The following is a 19,259-nucleotide window of genomic DNA, read 5'->3' as shown; positions in this document are numbered from 1 at the left end:
AAGAATCACATGTGCGCTTCATAATACTTTTTTTCATTTTGTCGAAAGACGACGTTTGATGCCCACGAAAAATGACGAACTATGTACGCATGAAAAATAACATCCGCTTGAGAACAACATGAAAACAAGACCTACACTCTCATGAATACATTCTGGAAAGTTACGAACAGCTTCCTGTTGTGTGACTTTTAATTATGAAAAAAACAAAACAATGCTTCATTGCAACGGTAACTATTAAGAAGATGGTAAAAGCAACTGGTAATAATTTCATTGACATTTTCTAAGCAATTGCTTTCACTAATTACATCTGATGTTAGCGAACTGATACAGCCGCACTGGGTCCAAACAAAAGGCATTCTTCATAAAAACTCAGTTTTGCTCAAAACTCACCCCAGCATACAAACAACAAACTTTCATTCTCCATTTCCATCGGAGAGGGTGATCGACATTGTTGTCACATCGTTTTACAGGTTTCCACGCTGCTTTTCATGCTTTCACCATACATCTCCTCATGCGGAAGTAAACAACGGGCATAAAAGGTACAGATAATATTTTGGTCAAAAGTATAAAAATAGACGCACATAAGTAGAAATGTGAGAAACTACACATTTAGATGTCACGTAGAAACCTGAAGCATTGGCCTATGGGTAGAAGGTTAATGAACAGAGGTCGCAATAGCTTGAGAAATTCAACGCTGGTGCTAGAGGAAGACACAAGGAACATTTCCCGGATCGGATATCAACCGGAAATGATTTTCATGGGCTTCGCTTACCGCCATATATCAAATTAGATGTTCATTGGAATTCAAATGTGGTAGTTATGTCACAACTTACTTTTTTGAACAAAAGTTACTTTTCTGAACGAAATTTAGAGAATGCCAAAAAAATGCATTTTCTTCTGTCATTGATATTACGAGTTTTAATTTTCGTCGAACATTGCCCACACTTCTAGATAACCTCCAAAATTTGTACATCAGCATTTCTAACAAACCGTCATAATACTTGCTGTTGATGCACAATTGCATATATCAGAACACAAGTTAAGTGAGCTTCACTGTACATGAAGTAGAAATCAATCAACGTTATTATTCGAGTAGTTTTATTATTAGTTGAGAAAATTTGCGATTACATTCGTATGCGATTTACACACTAAGGTTTAATTCCTTTATTCGGTAATATTTTTGACGAGAAATTTCGGTAACCTATAGAAATGATAGATATTTCGGTACATGAGCAAATTTTTACCGGACGATTAGTTTTAGGTAAATTTTCATTACAGAATTTTGTGAACAGATATACAATTCATAAGGTAAATCTGAACAGTCGCAGAGTACGGTAAAAACCATACTGTCTGTATGGTAAAATTATCTTCCAATTACCGAACTTCTGTGAAAACTGATTGTCGTGAAACTAACGGTCAAACAGTTATTAAAATTTCCAGCAAGTGTCTTTTTATTAACCAAACGAAAAAAATCTTGAAGAATTCATCGAATGGATTGAGGTACAGGTGCTAATGTTTTTAAAATATTAAAACCACTAAAACCACTAAAGTTTACGGTAGTTGTTCGACAGTTCAGTAATTACCGAACGATTGGAAATCATTTTAATTACCGAACTGATTACCGAACGTTCAGCTGTTGAAAATTTGTAAAAAATTACCGAATTCTGCGAAAATTACTAATACCGTTTTCGTTTATTGATCAGAGCAGCCCGAGAGCTGACTCAGAGTTGCCCAAACAACTTTTGATGTGTTTGTTTTAGCAACCTGGGGTCACTCTAGATCGGACTCCAATCGCGTAGTTTCGCTCTGTAAATTTTCTCGGGTCGTACCACGCCTCCATGCAAGTTTGTTTATTTTTTTCTTTTTTCATGAGTTGTTGTTTACGGCGCGTACCACGTGTTCGTTTTACTCGGAGTCAGAGTCACCCGCGTATAGGTTCAAAAACGAAAACGGTATAAGTGTGTAGGCTTTCCGGCATATTCTACGTAAAATTCTTTCCGGTAGAGACAAACTTTGTTCATGTAATAATGCACACAGACTATAAAAGGGCACCGCAGATCAGATCAGTTACGATACTGTTCTATTGCGGTATTACGGTATTACAGTACTACAGTACCTCGATAGCACATTAAGTTTACGTTATATTCGTCGTGATTGTCGTAGTCGTAGTAGTTTTTTGTCATTTAGTTAGGTGGAGTTGATGATAAATCACGATCACGTTCATCCAGCGCTCCATGATCGAGGTCATCCTGCATTTTTCTCGAAAGTGCGACAAAATTTCGATGAAAATGTCTCTAGAGAAGCGAACGGCGCATAAAACAAATTCATAAACGGTTCAGCCACTGATGTGCACTGCAATTTTCTCTACGGCTTTAACAAACCGCACAGTGTGCAAACCGGTTCGAGACTGATTCTTGTTTTTAGGCCTATCACTATTTCTACCGCGGATTTTTGCGTACCTATTTCGACCAAAAGGTGCCTTTGACACCTTTGCGTTTAAATGCAAATCGTAACAAAACTTTTGGCTAATTATCAGTTGAATAGTGATAATTCAAGCAATATAACGATAACTATAATTGAAAAATATTTTTATTAGAAAGATTAATAAAACATTGTAAAATGATATCATTGTGGTCTGAAATATAAAAATTCAATCTATGTAAACCGTAAGTCATTTAGTATATGGCCAAAAAAATGTGATTTATCTAGAAACTATGTTAATGAAATAAGAATGTTGATTATTCAAAAAATGAATGGTTCATTTGAAGTGCAGTAAATGATCATTTACTTAGTTAGTAGCAGAATAAGAGGGTACGAATTAATGTGTATGTTATAATTCAATGAAAACGCGAAAATTATTAAAAATTCTTCAAATAGATCAAGTATTTCGCCTTGACGTCGTATTTCTTAAGTGTAAAATTGTCAAATTGTGTTCATGAAAACCGTCTGCAACATTCCAATTCATTAATTTACCATTTGGCACATCATCCTTATATAATTTGACACATAAAGTAACATACGTCTTAGAAGAAAGAACAACTTGTTTTGTATTAATAATAATTCTATTCTTATTATTATGCAAAAGAATCTATAGAAAAAAAACTCAGAAGTGTGCAATATCACACTATGTTTCAAGGGTGTAACTGTTCAGAAGACTGAAGGTTTGGAAGGTTTCGACACGATAAGAAATAAAACATTGAATGCAAACTCGAGTATTGGTAAGATTAGAAAATGTTATTTATTCATTGAAAACGAAGAACATAAACTAAATACGCGTCGATTGCTTGCCAATTTCAAAAGATGTATTCAGAGTCTTTCTGTAATGTTTGAATACATGTGATGCAAACATTTCATTTAGGCGGGGTTCAGAACACTCTTAGAACACGATTTGCTCTGTATACGAAATAGGTCATCGGAATTTGATTGAGTTAACACCTCCCTGAGTCCTGGACAAAAGATATTTGCATGTATAAACAAAACACATGAATACATCTTTTTTCTGTAAACCGCTGCCAGACAGTGGAACTTGGGAAAGATTAAGCACACGCACAGTAAATGGTCATGCATTGAACTGTAAATAAAAAATAACAAAAAATCATTCCGATTTAGTTTTGATGAAACCTTGAGCTTTTCCAATCCCCTCATCATATTTTGGATATACTGTTTGCTAGCCTGAGCAATCACTTTGTTCCATTTACCTGAGCAATAGCAATAAAATTTGTTTTTTTTTTGCATACTTGGAAGAAATGGGGTTGTACTTGAGGTCTCAAGTTGAGACCGATCAACGATCAACGGTTTTGCATTTCTCTATAGACAGGTAATAGAATTGCTGGAAAACCCGGCTTTTGAACGGAGCTTCGGAAACCGATAGTGCTATATACCATTCGACTCAGCTCGACGAGGTAGGATAATGTCAATGTATATGGGGCATTCCATGCAAAATCAGCTGTTCAATTTTTTTTTCATCTTACTATTTTTTTCGGCAAAGAACTCGAAAATATTCGACACGTTTTTTTTTTTTCAATATGGCACGTGGAATTTTCGAGACATGATTTTTTGAAATTTCGCGTTTTCAAAAAAGAGCCTTTTTTCAACTGCCTATACTGTAAAATCTAATAAAGATACAAAAATTCGTCCAAGAAATGAAATGTGCGTCTTTTCCTTAGCTTTCAAATAAGCGATTCCATAAAACAACCTTTAAAGTTAATATAAAAAAAAAAAATTAATAAACAAACAAAAAAAAATCAAACTTGGGCCTTTTTTTTATCTTTTTTTGTTGAAAAAAGAAGCCTTAGGGGTTTGACTCAATCTTGGCAAAGTTTCAGAGTGGAAAGATCAATATTTTCGGAGCAGTGAATTTTTAAATTACGACCCGCACGCACGGAGTGTACCGCAGCGCAATTCGCTCGGATACGGGCTTAACTTGTCGACACATGTCGCGCCACAGATCGAATCCTAACTTTGTCAGTTTATTGTTAGCAACGTTTCAGGCAGAAAACAAGTAAAATTGAGACAAAGGATTTACGTGAGTAATAAAATAATGGTGACATAAAGTTTTTGCACAGTTGCAATTTTTCTATGATTTTGTTTTTCTGGTTTACAAAAACTCAATACTTCAAACGTGTCCTGGGAAGAGAAAACTTTCATTTTTTAAATCCATGTCTCCGTAAGGCTCAACATAGTGAAACGATTGTGTTCCAGAAATAGTTTTACATTTTTCAAAACGATTTTTACGAAATTTTTCCGTTTTAAATAATCTTCCGAACATTTGTATATGACTGAAATATTGGGTAGAGAAGATGCTTTCCTAACTCACTCGTACAATTCATTCGCGGTCGAAATTTGACAATCATTGATCATTTGTAAACTTGCGTATATGTGGATAGTATTGTGGAAATGTTGATTAAGAGCTTCGAGAAAAACATACACAGCTATTGCGTCATGTTTCTTGCCATCAGAAATAATTACGCCAGTTATGGCGTTTTGAAAAACGAAGGCGTAATTTTCCGCAAAATCGCAAATTATTAAACTTTCGTCAGTCTTCAATTTTTTTTCACATTTTGAAAATATGACGTTTGTTTTGGAGCAATGAGAGAACGCTTGAGAAATATTCTTGCAACTTTGCCAAAATTTTCAATAAACTTATCAGTAGCTGTTGTTATTTTTTCGAAACATGCTTTTGGTTTCATAACCCATTGTTTTGTGCGTGACTTTTTTCGCTTCATTCTTTTTAAAACAACGTGAATTTGTTTTTGACATCTGATCATTAGTTGAACATTTTTACATTGTCCAAAAAGCATCAGCAAAATTTTGAAAAGCTTATTTCGATCCCTTCATTTTCACCTATGAATCGTTGATAAATTAAAAAATAAGTTTTTACATTTTGTTCCCGAGATCGCAAAAATCCTTTTTTTCCAGGAGATTCTCTACTTTTTGTAACAAAATATCTTGATGTGTTCATCGTATGCGTTAACATTTTAACTGTTTTTAAAAAACAGTTAAAATTCTCATTCTTTCCGATTTAGTTGCACCTTTAGCATGAAATTTTGGTTTCAATTCGGTAAGATAACAGGAAGGTAAATATGGTTCATTCTAAAAAGGCAATCAATATTTTAAAATTTGAGAAATGCAATGTTATAATGTAAGTAAATGTAAGAATTACTTATGTATAGTCGCTGAATATAAACACATTGTCATCATTGTCATCAGTCTCAGAGGATTCAGAATCTGTGATCAGCTGAATAGTGAAAATTGCATCATTTTCGCAAGTTTTCCAAAATTGTATGTCATCATTATTTTATTACTCACATAAATCCTTTGCCCCAATTTTATTCGCTTTCTGGCTACACGGTGCACACAAAACATCATTTGCCTGCAAAAAATCAAATTTCTCAAGAAGGGAAGAAGAAACCCGACGCAACGAATGTTATTCATTTAGGGGTTAGCCAAATTTTGTGCTAGGGCACATAACCGTTTTTATTATTTTTACGTTTCGTCTTTGACTCATCAGTGCAGAGCAGTTCAAATTGAACTGCTTAGTGCTAAACTCGGCAGTTCAATTTGAACCGCTAAGCAGACGTAAAGTTTCTGCTACTTACAGAACACTTTTTGTTTTGCAACGAAGTGCAATGTCTTTTCTGACGTGCCGAACGAAAACGTGTTTTCGACTATTTCTGGCCGATGCAGGTATGGTCATTTAGGGGTTAGCCAAATTTTGTGCTAGGGCACATAACCGTTTTTATTATTTTATTAATAATAAAAACGGTTATGTGCCCTAGCACAAAATTTGGCTAACCCCTAAATGACCATACCTGCATCGGCCAGAAATAGTCGAAAACACGTTTTCGTTCGGCACGTCAGAAAAGACATTGCACTTCGTTGCAAAACAAAAAGTGTTCTGTAAGTAGCAGAAACTTTACGTCTGCTTAGCGGTTCAAATTGAACTGCCGAGTTTAGCACTAAGCAGTTCAATTTGAACTGCTCTGCACTGATGAGTCAAAGACGAAACGTAAAAATAATAAAAACGGTTATGTGCCCTAGCACAAAATTTGGCTAACCCCTAAATGACCATACCTGCATCGGCCAGAAATAGTCGAAAACACGTTTTCGTTCGGCACGTCAGAAAAGACATTGCACTTCGTTGCAAAACAAAAAGTGTTCTGTAAGTAGCAGAAACTTTACGTCTGCTTAGCGGTTCAAATTGAACTGCCGAGTTTAGCACTAAGCAGTTCAATTTGAACTGCTCTGCACTGATGAGTCAAAGACGGAATGTTATTGATTTTTGCCAACATGAGTCTCAAAATTAACAATAAACAATAAACTGGAAAAGTTAGGATTCGATCTGTGGCGCGACATGTGTCGACAAGTTAAAGGCGCATTAGGCCGATCCGACCGATCCGAGCTTTCCGGCGTTGACTTTTTCTCTGCTTCGGCTATGGTTGAGCTGGACATGCACACAGCTGCATGTGCAGCTCAGCCATAGCCGAAGCAGAAAAAAGTCAACGCTGGAGAGTCATTACATGTGACATAAACCTTCAAACGATATAATTCTTAACTACTTGATTTTTCAAATGACGCAATATTCCACTACCAATTACCGCAGTATGGATTTATATGTATTAATTATTCAATAAGCTTATAAGGACTTCTGTGGTTCAGTCGATTAATCGATGTGCTTTGTGATCTAATGTTTCTCGGTTTTCAAGTCCTGTTGCTATCGATCTTTTGTTTTTTATTTCATTCGAGTTCAAGCCATGTAGTTTACAAATCACACAATTTTACATGTTATTGAATATAAGTTCGTGTGAAATATGACGCTCCACTTATGTACATCTCATAAGATGTAAGATCACAAGACTTTTTCGAACTGTGTACCAATAGGAAATAGGATTGTCGAGTGATTTGCACGGGATTCTTGTATCCTGACCGAAAGTCACATAAGAAGGTATAGGCCTCTTTAAGCACATGCGTAGCAAACGCACGCCATTTAGAATACCGGGGAAAAAGTTCTTCCACTATTCTTTTTCGATAAAGAGAATCTCTTCGTATTGGGACATAGTTTTGCGAATATAAGAATCGGTGACGCTTGAGGGAAGATCATACACACGCACTTCTATAGCACTATCTCCCATATATACTGGAATGTTGTACTTAATGTTCTCGTGTACATTGTTATTGTCTTTTGCGAATTGAATTGCATCCAACTCTTTATAAAACTGGATGTAAACCACATCATTTGTCTTATTGCATTGAAATAAATGCACACGTTTAATGTCAAGATGCATTTACTCCTTAAGCAAACCTTCAAGTTCTCGTATCGAAGGTCGAATTTTGCACTGCCTAAAGTCAACAACAATTGTATTCTTTCGTGTCGGCGGTAGCTTTTGTTCGTTTGGTTCACTCATTTCGAGGTCGTTCTATTGTTCACTACACAATACTGTACTTGGTTTCTTCCGTCGCGAACGAAAGCAGTTTTGTTATATCGACTGACTTGGATGAGATGTGTAAGCGAACTGGTATTAGAATATTTGATAAGTTCACAATACCAATGGTCTTATAAATGTTCCGAGACTATTTGAATGGCAAGAGAAAGACATTATCACACCACTAGGAGAATTAGGAATGTTTTTTCTTACGAGTAATATTTTAATCTGTCGTTTCTTTATACTGAACCCTTGCTGGCTAAATCGAGGATGTTCTAAAATACATCCATACTCTATCTACAGTATTTACATTTCACGTTATACTTTCAAACCATTCGGTCATTCTTATCAACCCCAATTTTTGTGATGTTATAGAATTTATTGGTTTCTGGAAGATGTTTCCTCTGTTATAGACTAATGTCTCGAACTTAGGACTACATTCTTGTACATTGTTGTGAAATCCTTAGTCTCGTTTTTTGACTGACCACAAGTAGCATTTACATCCGACATTCAAGCTTACTACGTTTTATTCATACGACCCATTGTTCATTACTAATTGAAGTTAAAGATGCGTAGAAATATTTCCAAGCCAACCGGACGAGTAGGTGCGGATGGGCGGTTTGCACGGTTTTATTTTTTCGTATTTTGAATTCGCACCCCTATTTAGAAAACAAAGACTTAGTATAACGTCAAAATAAAACTGATAAAATTACTCCATTAATGTCGCTATGTTTATGGGACTCGCATTTTTGTTGAAGATTTATTGAACATATTCCGTTGGTCATATTTAGAAAAAGAAAATAAAACACCGAAAATTTTAATTGGAGAAAATTCGAAAAGAGATCCGAATCATTAGATATAATGATCTTAACAGACACCAAAGTTGAATTGATTTTAGTTTTTTTAGTTCTAGACAACATACCTTGGAGGTGATCCGAAAACGCAGTTACGTTTTACAAGAATTCTGTACGTGATTGAGCAAAATGCGGTTTTCTGCGCCTAGTGTATATCCACAAGACATGCGGTCAAAAGTTTGTAAAACAGACCAGAACACACGTTTAAGCTATTAATAAAACAATTCAACGGAAAAAGCACGTTCTTTTTGCACGATGATTTCCATTCGTAAATCACTCATCAAACTTGTTGATTTGGATCACTTTACTGAGAATGATTTTTTCTACAAACATCAGCTTCATACACGGTCATCACACCTCCATCAATCCTGCTTCACATGTTTCCGAAAACCGTTAAACGTACCGAGCGGGTCAATAATTTCTTCACATAAAAAAACAATACTACCAATCACAGTTTAGCACGGTACCGGTAAACGTCCTTCAACACCACAATTTAAATCCAAACTGACAAGATTGAATTGCATCTAAAAATATAAACCCCGACTCCGTTGCTTCAAATTCTTTGGCACATGCGCAAGTGAAGCGCGTTCAATCTAGTACATTTTGTTCTAAATGGTTGACAATCTCACAGCGTGAAAGCATAAGTAGTGGTGTGAGAATGAATCGAAATCATTATGAGCAGTGATAAACAGTGAGTGAAGATGTCAAAAATCAGTTACTAACCCTTCAATGGACATGTTCAGATTCTTCTTTGAATTTGTTAGTTTACAAAAATGTAAAAAATCTGATTAAAGGAATGAGATAGGGTCAAAGTAATAAAAGGTTCATTTTCAATGCGTGCTGGTGAGAGTCGTCTTACGGACTATTCCGGCTACACACGCATCTATTGATAACCTCTTGTTCAACTTGCAAACGAAAGAATGTGCGAACAGATGATAATGTACGTAAGAATAAACCTGCATGGTCAAGGCGTCTGATAAGAGGTAATGTTGATCCGGTGACTAAGCTTTCACACAAAAATTAAGCCGAATTCCGGTACCAGGAGATAACACGTCAGTAACCTTTCTCATTTTACAATAAGTTCAATGCACATAGACATCGGTCGATTTTATTTTAAAAATTATTTGAAAGGCGGCACTCTATGAAGAGCTAGAAAAAGGTGTTTCTTTGTTTGGTGTTTGGGACCGTTCATAAACCACGTAGAACAAAATTCAATAACCAAATATCGACATAAACCCCAAGCACGCTTCGAAATATTGTCACTTCATATTAAACATAATCGGTCAGTGAATTTCGCCGATTATATCTTAAGAGAATTTCTGTTTTGAAGTAATATTAATCATGCAATCTTGAATTCTCAGTTATTCAAGATATCCAAGAGATATATTAAATTTCAAACGTCCTTACGGAATGAACGGTAGGAAAAAAAATCTTTCCTCGCACATTGGTTCAAATTAACAATTTTACGGGGTGGAGAAAGCGTGTAGGGGTGTGTTTATTCGTAAGTTTTTACTTCTGCAATTTCAATCATTCACACGGAACCACCCGCGATCCCATTTCAACCAAAATATTAGTTGATTTTCTGAATTCGATTGGTTAAAATTTGGTACAACTAATCGATTGTTGTTTTAACTAAACTGTCATTTTTGTTTTTCGATTTGCAGAAACGATGGTTGAAACAACTAATTTAATTGTTTGAAAAAAATGCTGTCAATTAGTGAGGACACATACCTTTCAATTTCAACAAATATTTTAGTTGAAATAACTGGTTGAGTTATTGAAACAAAATTCTATAGTTGAAAAATAAATCGGTTTTATTTGTTTTAGACATTGCAAATAGTTGAATCAACTCGAACAATGTTATTGATTTGCGAAAATAATCAAAAGATACTCACTGATACACGTCATGATCTATTTGAAATAAGTTCGGTATGTTGAGATTCATGAAATAAATATCGTTGTTAAAATATAAACAGTATTTTATATTGACATGTGATATCATTAGGGCTAAGAAAACTACCGATCACTACTGATTTCAAATGATCTTAACCAAGGAATAAATTATCATCCCGAAATCAGAAATGTTCTGATTTCTAAGTGATTTTTATTTTTGTATGATCATGGTCATGTCAAGTCGGGATCAGTAAAGATCTAAATTCTAAAAAAAAACTTCTGATTCGATCGGAAATGATTGATGTAGAAAAACGTTTTTAATCAGCAAAAGTGCCCGGAGGGGCGAGTAAATTAGCGAAATTATTAAATTTACCTAAAATGAGTATTGAAAGATGATGCCTTCAAACGGTTGAACTAAAGTTATGCACTGATAATTTTAGTCAATTTATATGAGCTTGGGTGCATCAACCGCTGAGAATTGGTATTTTGCGACGGCAATTCAAACGCGCCATTCAATCGCAGCGCGTTCTGTGTGTTTGAAACCCTTCACTCCTGTTACTTTTATAAATTAAATTCATGTCAAAAAGCGTTTTATTGCTAATGCATGAACATCATCATCGGTATCAAACAGCTGGAAGTAAAACAGTCTGCTGGAAGTAAACCAATGATCGAATTTGAAGCATAAAATTTTTGCGCATACCTGAAAGATTACGAGATGATCATTCATTAACATTTTCTAATTTGTCACCAAATCTTTTTCATCTTAAACAAGGTTAACTTTATCACAACACCGCTGATAGATAAACACTTGTTATAGAATCATAAATTCCTCAAATCGAATGGACACAATTTCACCAAACGCTTTAACCTTCGATGTTGTTTTCATTGACATTTTGAAGCGACGCGAACAGATTTCAACTAAAAAAGTTGTTGATTTTGCATTGCGATTATTGTTTTGCTTTCAACTGTCTCCGGCATTTGACAGCATTCAAAACAACATATTTTTCAACTACTTGAATATATGCAAATCAACAACCATATTGGTTGAATCAAAAAGAAATTAGTTAAATCAACTATCGCAAAAATCAAAAACTGCGATATCGCAATTTTATGATCGAAGGGTTCTCCTTGTACCTTTTATTCAAATTGATCATTCGTCAGGTAAAACTTAGCTGATGACGACTTGAACAAAAAAAAAGGAAAACTTTTCTGGCTCGGGTAGATAAATTTCGTTATTATAGTTCTTCTGAAATGTTCAATGTTGAATGTGTTAATTTGTGCACGGCCCTTGTCACCATTTTGAATATTCCAATTTGTCAGCAATGCTGTCTGATTTGTTTCACTAGAATAATGCGTTCAATTATTATCATATTTTATTGCAAATTTAAACAGTTTTATTATTTTACTTCAAATACATTTGGTATATCCTACGTAAGGAACTACATTGATTTCATTTTAAGGGAGCACGTACCCATCGGATGTAAGCTAATCGAGCTCACATATTTTCTTAAATATACTGTGTTGATGCCTTTTTAGTATTAGTATTAGTATTTATATTTCTTTATCAATGAAAAGAACAACAAACGAAAGAAATACGGTTTATATAGGTTTATATAGTAACAGGAGAATGGTATAGCGTGATGGGTTCGTCGATGCCGTTCATGCAGCCCACCAGGATTCGACTCCCAATCCCGCACATAGGGTCAGAAAAATCTATCTATCTATCTATCTATCTATCTATCTATCTATCTATATATATAAAAATGCAGAGGTCATTTTTGTAATCGCATCACTTAAGAACGGATGGACGGATTTACATGATTCTTTTTTTTTTTTGTTTGATTAGTTTCTACCACCGCCGGGTTCGTACATCAAAAAATTAGGAAAATTTGCCGGAAAAGTGGAAAAAATCCATAAAATTGTTTTGTATGGAAATGGAATTTTCCGCTGAAAAAGTTGTCTTTGCTTGCTAGATCATCGATAGGTGTTTGGCGCATAACGAGTTGCATAAGTGTTGGGCAACTGAAGAAAAGAATACTAGATCGTTGAAAAATATTGTTTGGCGCGTTACAAGTTGTTTTGTGTGAAGATACCACATGCATATTTGATGCATGGAATTCGTCATTTCGAGCCACGTGCTTAATTGGGTATCAAAATTATTGCTTACCAAATAACTCAATGACGGAATGCATATGAGTGTTCTAGCTATACCGTAAACAGGATCAAAAGTTCTAATATTGTTTACCAGAAGATGCATTGTGTGCAATGTAATCAGTTATATGATTAATGTTGGCCATGCACAAGCGTGGGTTGAACAAATCACATTATAGAACGATTTTTGTACGAATCAATGATAGGATTCTACTGTTTAAATAATGAGATCAAACAAACAGGTTTGCCCTGCACTTAGCATGCTGAAGTTCGTTCGCGTCGGGTAAATTCTGGTGGATTGAAAACCATTAATTGTGAGATTTTATGCATTGACTCGAACGATAAGCTGAATACTGGTACAATCACTCCTCATGTTCACTCCACTATAACAGAAGAATTGCACATTATTTTCATATAAAACTTTCTGATATAGATTCTCAGTACCGAACTCCACCATTCATTAATTGTAGGTGGGATACTAAACAAAATGATGTGGTGTCGACAAATGAGACGACTATTGATACAACTATTAAACGAATGCAGTGTTCATGTAAAAATTTATGGTTACAATATTTAAAAGAAAGGTAACTTGAACTTTCGAATGTTCAAGAATTACTCATTTTTTTCTTTCGGTTTTCTAACAATATCAAATTAACTAGAGATTATGAGAAGAGAAAGAATATGAAAAATGTAGAGCCATAATACTCAAGGAAGAGTAAGGATATGAAGATAAAGTGCGGAAAAATTCGACGTAACAAGGTTTATTCAAGTAAGAAGAAGGTGCATCGCGAATCGGATATTAAGACCTTCAACTTTACCAAGTCATAACTTTGTTGTTAGTCAACCGATCTTCAAAATTTGTTCACCATTGGAAAGGTAATACTTTCAGAAATAAAATGCACTGAAAAAAAAACGAAAAATAGAGTTGTCTACCCAAAGTTATAATGAAAACTGTAGATAGATGACCTAAGAAAAGATGAGACTTTTTACAATGATCGTAAATATCTCGAAATTCAAAGCGATGACCTATATATTTTTACACATCATTCAATTGCTAGCGATACCAGCTACAATTTTCGCTCAACTACCATTCCTGCACAATCAAAAGAAAACTTTAAAAAATCGATGAATTTATAAATATATATGAATTTTTCATTTTTTTCACATGTTTGTTTATAACTCAAAAATTAAAGCGATGACATGTACATTTTTTTTTATTCAAAATATTGGAATCATTACCAGAAACAGTGTATTGATGACCAAAATTATATATCCGTACAAAGAATTTCAAGAAATTTGGTACAAACACAGAGAATTTGTATTATTGGGAAAATTTTGCCAAACAACCTGAAATCAAAACTTTTAAATTTAATGACATATATTTTTTTATTATTTTAGATGGAAGTTTATTATGAACAAAATTTACAAAAAAAACTGAAACTTGGATTTCACTGAAAATTTTAAAAATTTTAGTAAATAACCTTAAACTCTAAAAATAGTTATATTTTTGTATTGGACAAACGATCTAAACAATTTTTATGCACAACCCAAACGCAATTGATAACTACTAAAATTCTGATTTTGTTGTAGGTTTGCCGTAGAATCTCAAAAAAATTGGTAACAGATCAGAAATTTTAAAATTTCCGTGTTAAATTGCATTGCACAGTGGTCCGGATCCACAATTTAGGGGGACAAAAACATTTGTGGCTAAACCTTATACTATAGAGCTATGATGTCTTCAAAACAAATGATCAGTGAAGATAAGCCATATGTCGATGTACATGGTATTAGGGTGGCTCTTATTATTAAGGTGATCCAAAACTTATTTTCCGGATGTATTGAGGTAGAGGACAGCATTCTTCGACAAAATTGTAGATAAACTTATATCGAGCAGCTTTGCTGAGGACACCATAGTAGTATCTGCAACGGTTTTAGTGTTACAGCTATTTTTAAAGAGCAACTTAGGGTGTTCCTCAAAAAATCAGATTTTTTTGCTCTAGCATTTATATTTTTCCCTTTTCGTATAGGTATCTTTGAACATCTTTTAGAGTTTGTTAAAACCAATTTTTTAATGACTGGCGTATTCAGGTGGCGTTTTCTGAACCGAAGTTATGAGCAAAACTAGTTCAAAAACAGGTTATTTTTAAACTGCTATATCTAACATTGAGGCAAACGAAAAAAAATCTGTTTCTTGTATTTGACAGAAAATATTTTCGAGCATGTTTATAAAAAAAGGCGGAAAAGATATTTTTTTAAAAAATTTTAAATTATGTTCATATATTGGGTTTTTTTATTGAAAAATATACGTATCATGTAAGTCATTTATTAGCTATATATGAAAATAAGGTATTTTTGTCTTCTAGAGTGTCAAATTAATTCAAGTGCATATTCGGGAAGAAATCGTTATGCATTCTTCGGGGAATGCAGAATGGTGTCGCTTTAGTAAAATCTCTAAGGCCTCTCGGTGGTTGGAGGTTTTATCAACCGTGCATTTTGGCACCTGCAGATCGTTCAGCATCCTTTCGGGGATGCAGGATGATTTATTTCTTTATGTTTTGTGCTGTTTTCCCATCTCACCCAATTCCCAATTCCCGTCCATGTTCCTTTTATCCTTTCCTTCCCATCAGGAAGTTGATGAGAAGCTACGGCAAGGCACGAATCTCCAAATAACCAGGGGAACATGTCACTTGAGCCATTTAGTTCTGATAACATAGGTGCAGGGTTTCATTCAGTAAAAAGCATTCAAACGAAGAGGTTGTTTTTCGAGACGAAGACAACTGTAAGCTGCAAATAGATTGGTTGGTTGGTGCTCATCGCAAAGACTGCTAATATTCGGGGCGATTCCAGTTTCATAAGTACCTGAAATAGTGGAACTCACTTCACTGACAAAGATGGCCTAACCGATTTTAGAACTGTTTCATTTTGTAGGTTACTCTAGTTCATGCACTAGCTTTCATGTTTTTCAAAAATCAAACAAAACTGTTTGAAGAATATATTTTTTATATGAGAATAAGAGATATATGGGAAAGGCATCATTACACCACTAGGTGGATAAAAACAGGTTTTACTTAATTTCGTGTGATTTTTATGCTAAATTCAGAATTCTACTTTTTCTGAATTGTTTACTAATAGAAAATTCAAATAATTTTCGAATTCTATACATTTCGAAATAATTCTAAGTTCTACGATGTTGTTTAGGATAGCGGAAAATTTAAGATATATTTTTTTGTTCTTAATAGATTGTAAAAAAAATCAAGCAATAATTTTTTTTAGAATTGTAGTTGGTTTCTTTTGCCATGGGTTAGTATATGAAATTCATATAACTTTACGTTCTATTTCTTATTGTACAAAGCCATTGAAATAATTTAAAATTTTCGTGTTGTCACAAAATTTATTTTATTGATAGAAACAAATTCTACGTCTCTTTGAAACAGACGAAATCAGAACGGATTCCAATATTTTCACTTTGATTTGCAGAAACGTTGGAACGCAATATATATCAGAAATTTTGAAATTTCCGATATTCTACCGATTTTTTGAGATTTTGCGGAAAACATAAAACAAAAAAACCTATTTTTAGTAGTTATCAATTCCGTTTGGGTTGTGCATAAAAATTGTTTAGATCTTTTGTCCAATACAAAAACATAATTATTTTTAGAGTTTAGGTATATTTACCAAAATTTTTAAGATTTTCAGTGAAATCCAAGTTTCAGTTTTTTTGTAAATTTGGTTCATAATAAATTTCCAACTAAAATAATAAAAAAATATATGTAATTTCAAAGTTTTGATTTGTTTTTTTTTGGCAAAATTTTCCCAATAATAGAAATTTTCTGTATTTGTACCAAATTTCTTGAAATTCTTTGAACGGATATATAATTTTGATCATCAATACATTGTTTCTGGTAATGATTCTAATATTTTGAATAAAAAAAATGTACATGTCATCGCTTTAATTTTTGAGTTATATACAAACATGTGAAAAAAATGAAAAATTCATATATATTTATAAATTCATCGATTGTTTAATGTTTTCTTTTGATTGTGCAGGAATGGTAGTTGAGCGAAAATTGTAGCTGGTATCACTAGCAATCGAATGATGTATAAAAATATATAGGTCATCGCTTTGAATTTCAAGACATTTACGATCATTGTAAAAAGTCTCATCTTTTCTTAGATCATCTATCTACAGTTTTCATTATAACTTTGGGTAGAAAACCCTATTGTTTTTCAGTGCATTTTATTTGTGGAAGTAGTACCTTTCCAATGGTGAACAAATTTTGAAAATCGGTTAACTAACAACAAAGTTATGACTCGGTAAAGTTGAAGTATTCAATATTTTCTATGCGACGATTACGCCAAAGGAAAGAAAATTGGTAAGCAGATAGGGCATATTGGGCGCGTGAAAAAAACTTGGAACGGGAAAAATCAAATTTTCATTGGTCTTCCTTTACCAATCGTCTGCGACAAAGTTTTGGAATCAATCTACGAACTTCACAAAATTCGAGTGTGTAAAATTTATTGAGATTCGTTGAAAAACAGCTGAGCTATGACAGCTCAAAGTTACCGTTCCAACTTTTTTTGAGGCTTGGTATTTGGAGTGTTAAACACGACTAAATAATCTCACCAGACTAGAGAGAAGAAAAATACAAGTCGCGATGGCAGCTTTTGTAAATTTTCGGAATCAATTTAAAGTAGTCATCTTAGTTATTTTTGCTTCGCTTTTTATCCCATATGTCGAAACCATTAGTTTTTTGAGAGAGATCTACAATCGCATCTAACAGCGATATGACTCAAAAGATGATATTGCGATCGGTGCATTCGATTAATTTTTGCGTAACAAAAGCTTTTAACATATTCACAATATTTTTTAATGAATTCATCGCAGCCAAGAAATCAGTAAAATAATGGAAAGATACATTAACAGCGCAAGACGTTTGACAATTCTACTATCCGAAAAAAAAATTTAAAAAAAATCAGGCGAGACGATGTTCGACGGGTCAGCTAGTAATATATATTAGTGTTACATGAGAAATGACGACGTGGCACTATACAAAATCGACAGGTGACATTAAACGGTAAGTGTATCGCTGAAATTCTGCAAAAGTAGTAACTTTTCGAAATCACGACGAACGGATTTGTTGGTTTCGGTATATTTATTGTTCAGCAATATATTATACCAAAAACACTCACTTTACCGAGATATCAGAATTTAACGTTAACGAATTTCGGAAACGAACATGTGGATTACAGAACCATCAGTAAAATGTCATGTTACCAATCTCGAGAATCTGTTTTAAGTGTGTACATTTATTCATTCTCGAAGACCACCTAAATAGACCGTTATCTGCTTGTACGAAAAAGTTCTTTCGACAAATAATTGTTAATATTGAGCGGAAAATAGATACAGAGCGAAAAGACTAGTGTTTGATGAACAGAGAAGATGATTGGAGACCATGTTCGATGTACGTTCTATCATGCCTAGTCGTGTTTTAGAGCTGTGTCTATCACAAGGCTTAGGGTGGCGAAATGGTAGCGCGTACGCACGGAATGCATAAGAACGTAGGTTCGAGTCCAATCTTTTTCCAAAAAACCATCTTTTCTGTAAGTTTTTCATTCATTTGGCTTCTCCAATATATGTTTCCACTCAGTTATTGCAAAAACTGAACTTAGTTATGGCGACTTTACGTCAAACCGACTAAAAATTATTAAATCGTTAAACACAATTGCGGTTTGATTTTCCATTGGGGTAATTTTTACACCGACATTCAGCTGCTGGTCCTATGTATTCAAGTAAAATACACCGAACAGCATTAAACATCGGAGAAGCCTAACAAATCGACCCGTTCAAGTTCCAAGTTTTAAGGACTCCATTTAGAACTGATATCCAAGAAATTCCAAACTTGTGTAGTATAAAATCAAGGTATTGCCTACGGCAATTTCTCGGTTTTGTCTCTTACATTATTTAGTGGCAATAATTAGTCAAAGTATTTTAGCCCAATTAAAATTCAACTATTTCGACGATTGACGTCAATTACATACTTTTCACCACCACACATTGCATACCATATTGACTGTGAGTAATAGTTGAATGCAATTCCGCAATCAACATTGAAGGAAAGATGATTTGCGATAGAGAAAACAAACTTACCTGTATCTGGATCTCTAGCTCTCGTAGCACATCTTGGCGAGCCAGAGCAACTTGTTCCTGCAATCGACGCTCGTAATCGGCAATAATTTCGTGCAAATCATCGTTTGGTTCGGTGCCAACACTGGCAACGTTAATCTTGCTGGCAGTAGTTGTTAGTAACACATCAGACTGCGACGACGCTAAGCCGTCCGGTGAGGCGACCGTTGTCATCGCTTGTGTTATTAGTGAGGATGCGGTTTTACTCGTGAAAGGAGTTTCGGTATTAGGCTAATAATATTAAGTCAATGTGAG

At 34.2% G+C, this 19,259-nt stretch overlaps 1 protein-coding gene across 5 annotated transcripts in view; it reads right to left on the bottom strand.

Annotated features, from left to right (window-relative positions):
• The window catches only part of LOC131438873 (golgin subfamily B member 1), an 89,100-nt gene that overhangs the window by 47,769 nt on the left and 22,072 nt on the right, over positions 1–19,259 (bottom strand). For 4 of the 5 annotated variants that reach the window (XM_058609244.1, XM_058609245.1, XM_058609247.1 and 1 more), the window contains exon 4: positions 18,969–19,235. The exons of the other annotated variant lie outside the window; for it this stretch is intronic. In XM_058609244.1, the coding sequence (XP_058465227.1) occupies positions 18,969–19,235 (267 nt within the window). The remainder of the gene's footprint in view (positions 1–18,968; positions 19,236–19,259) is intronic. 5 annotated transcript variants of the gene reach the window in all.

This window comes from Malaya genurostris, chromosome 3, assembly GCF_030247185.1.
Source record: "Malaya genurostris strain Urasoe2022 chromosome 3, Malgen_1.1, whole genome shotgun sequence".
NCBI classification, from domain to species: domain Eukaryota; kingdom Metazoa; phylum Arthropoda; class Insecta; order Diptera; family Culicidae; genus Malaya; species Malaya genurostris.
The sequence above is the reverse complement of the archived record's forward strand: the minus strand, read 5'-3'. Positions and strand labels throughout refer to the sequence as shown.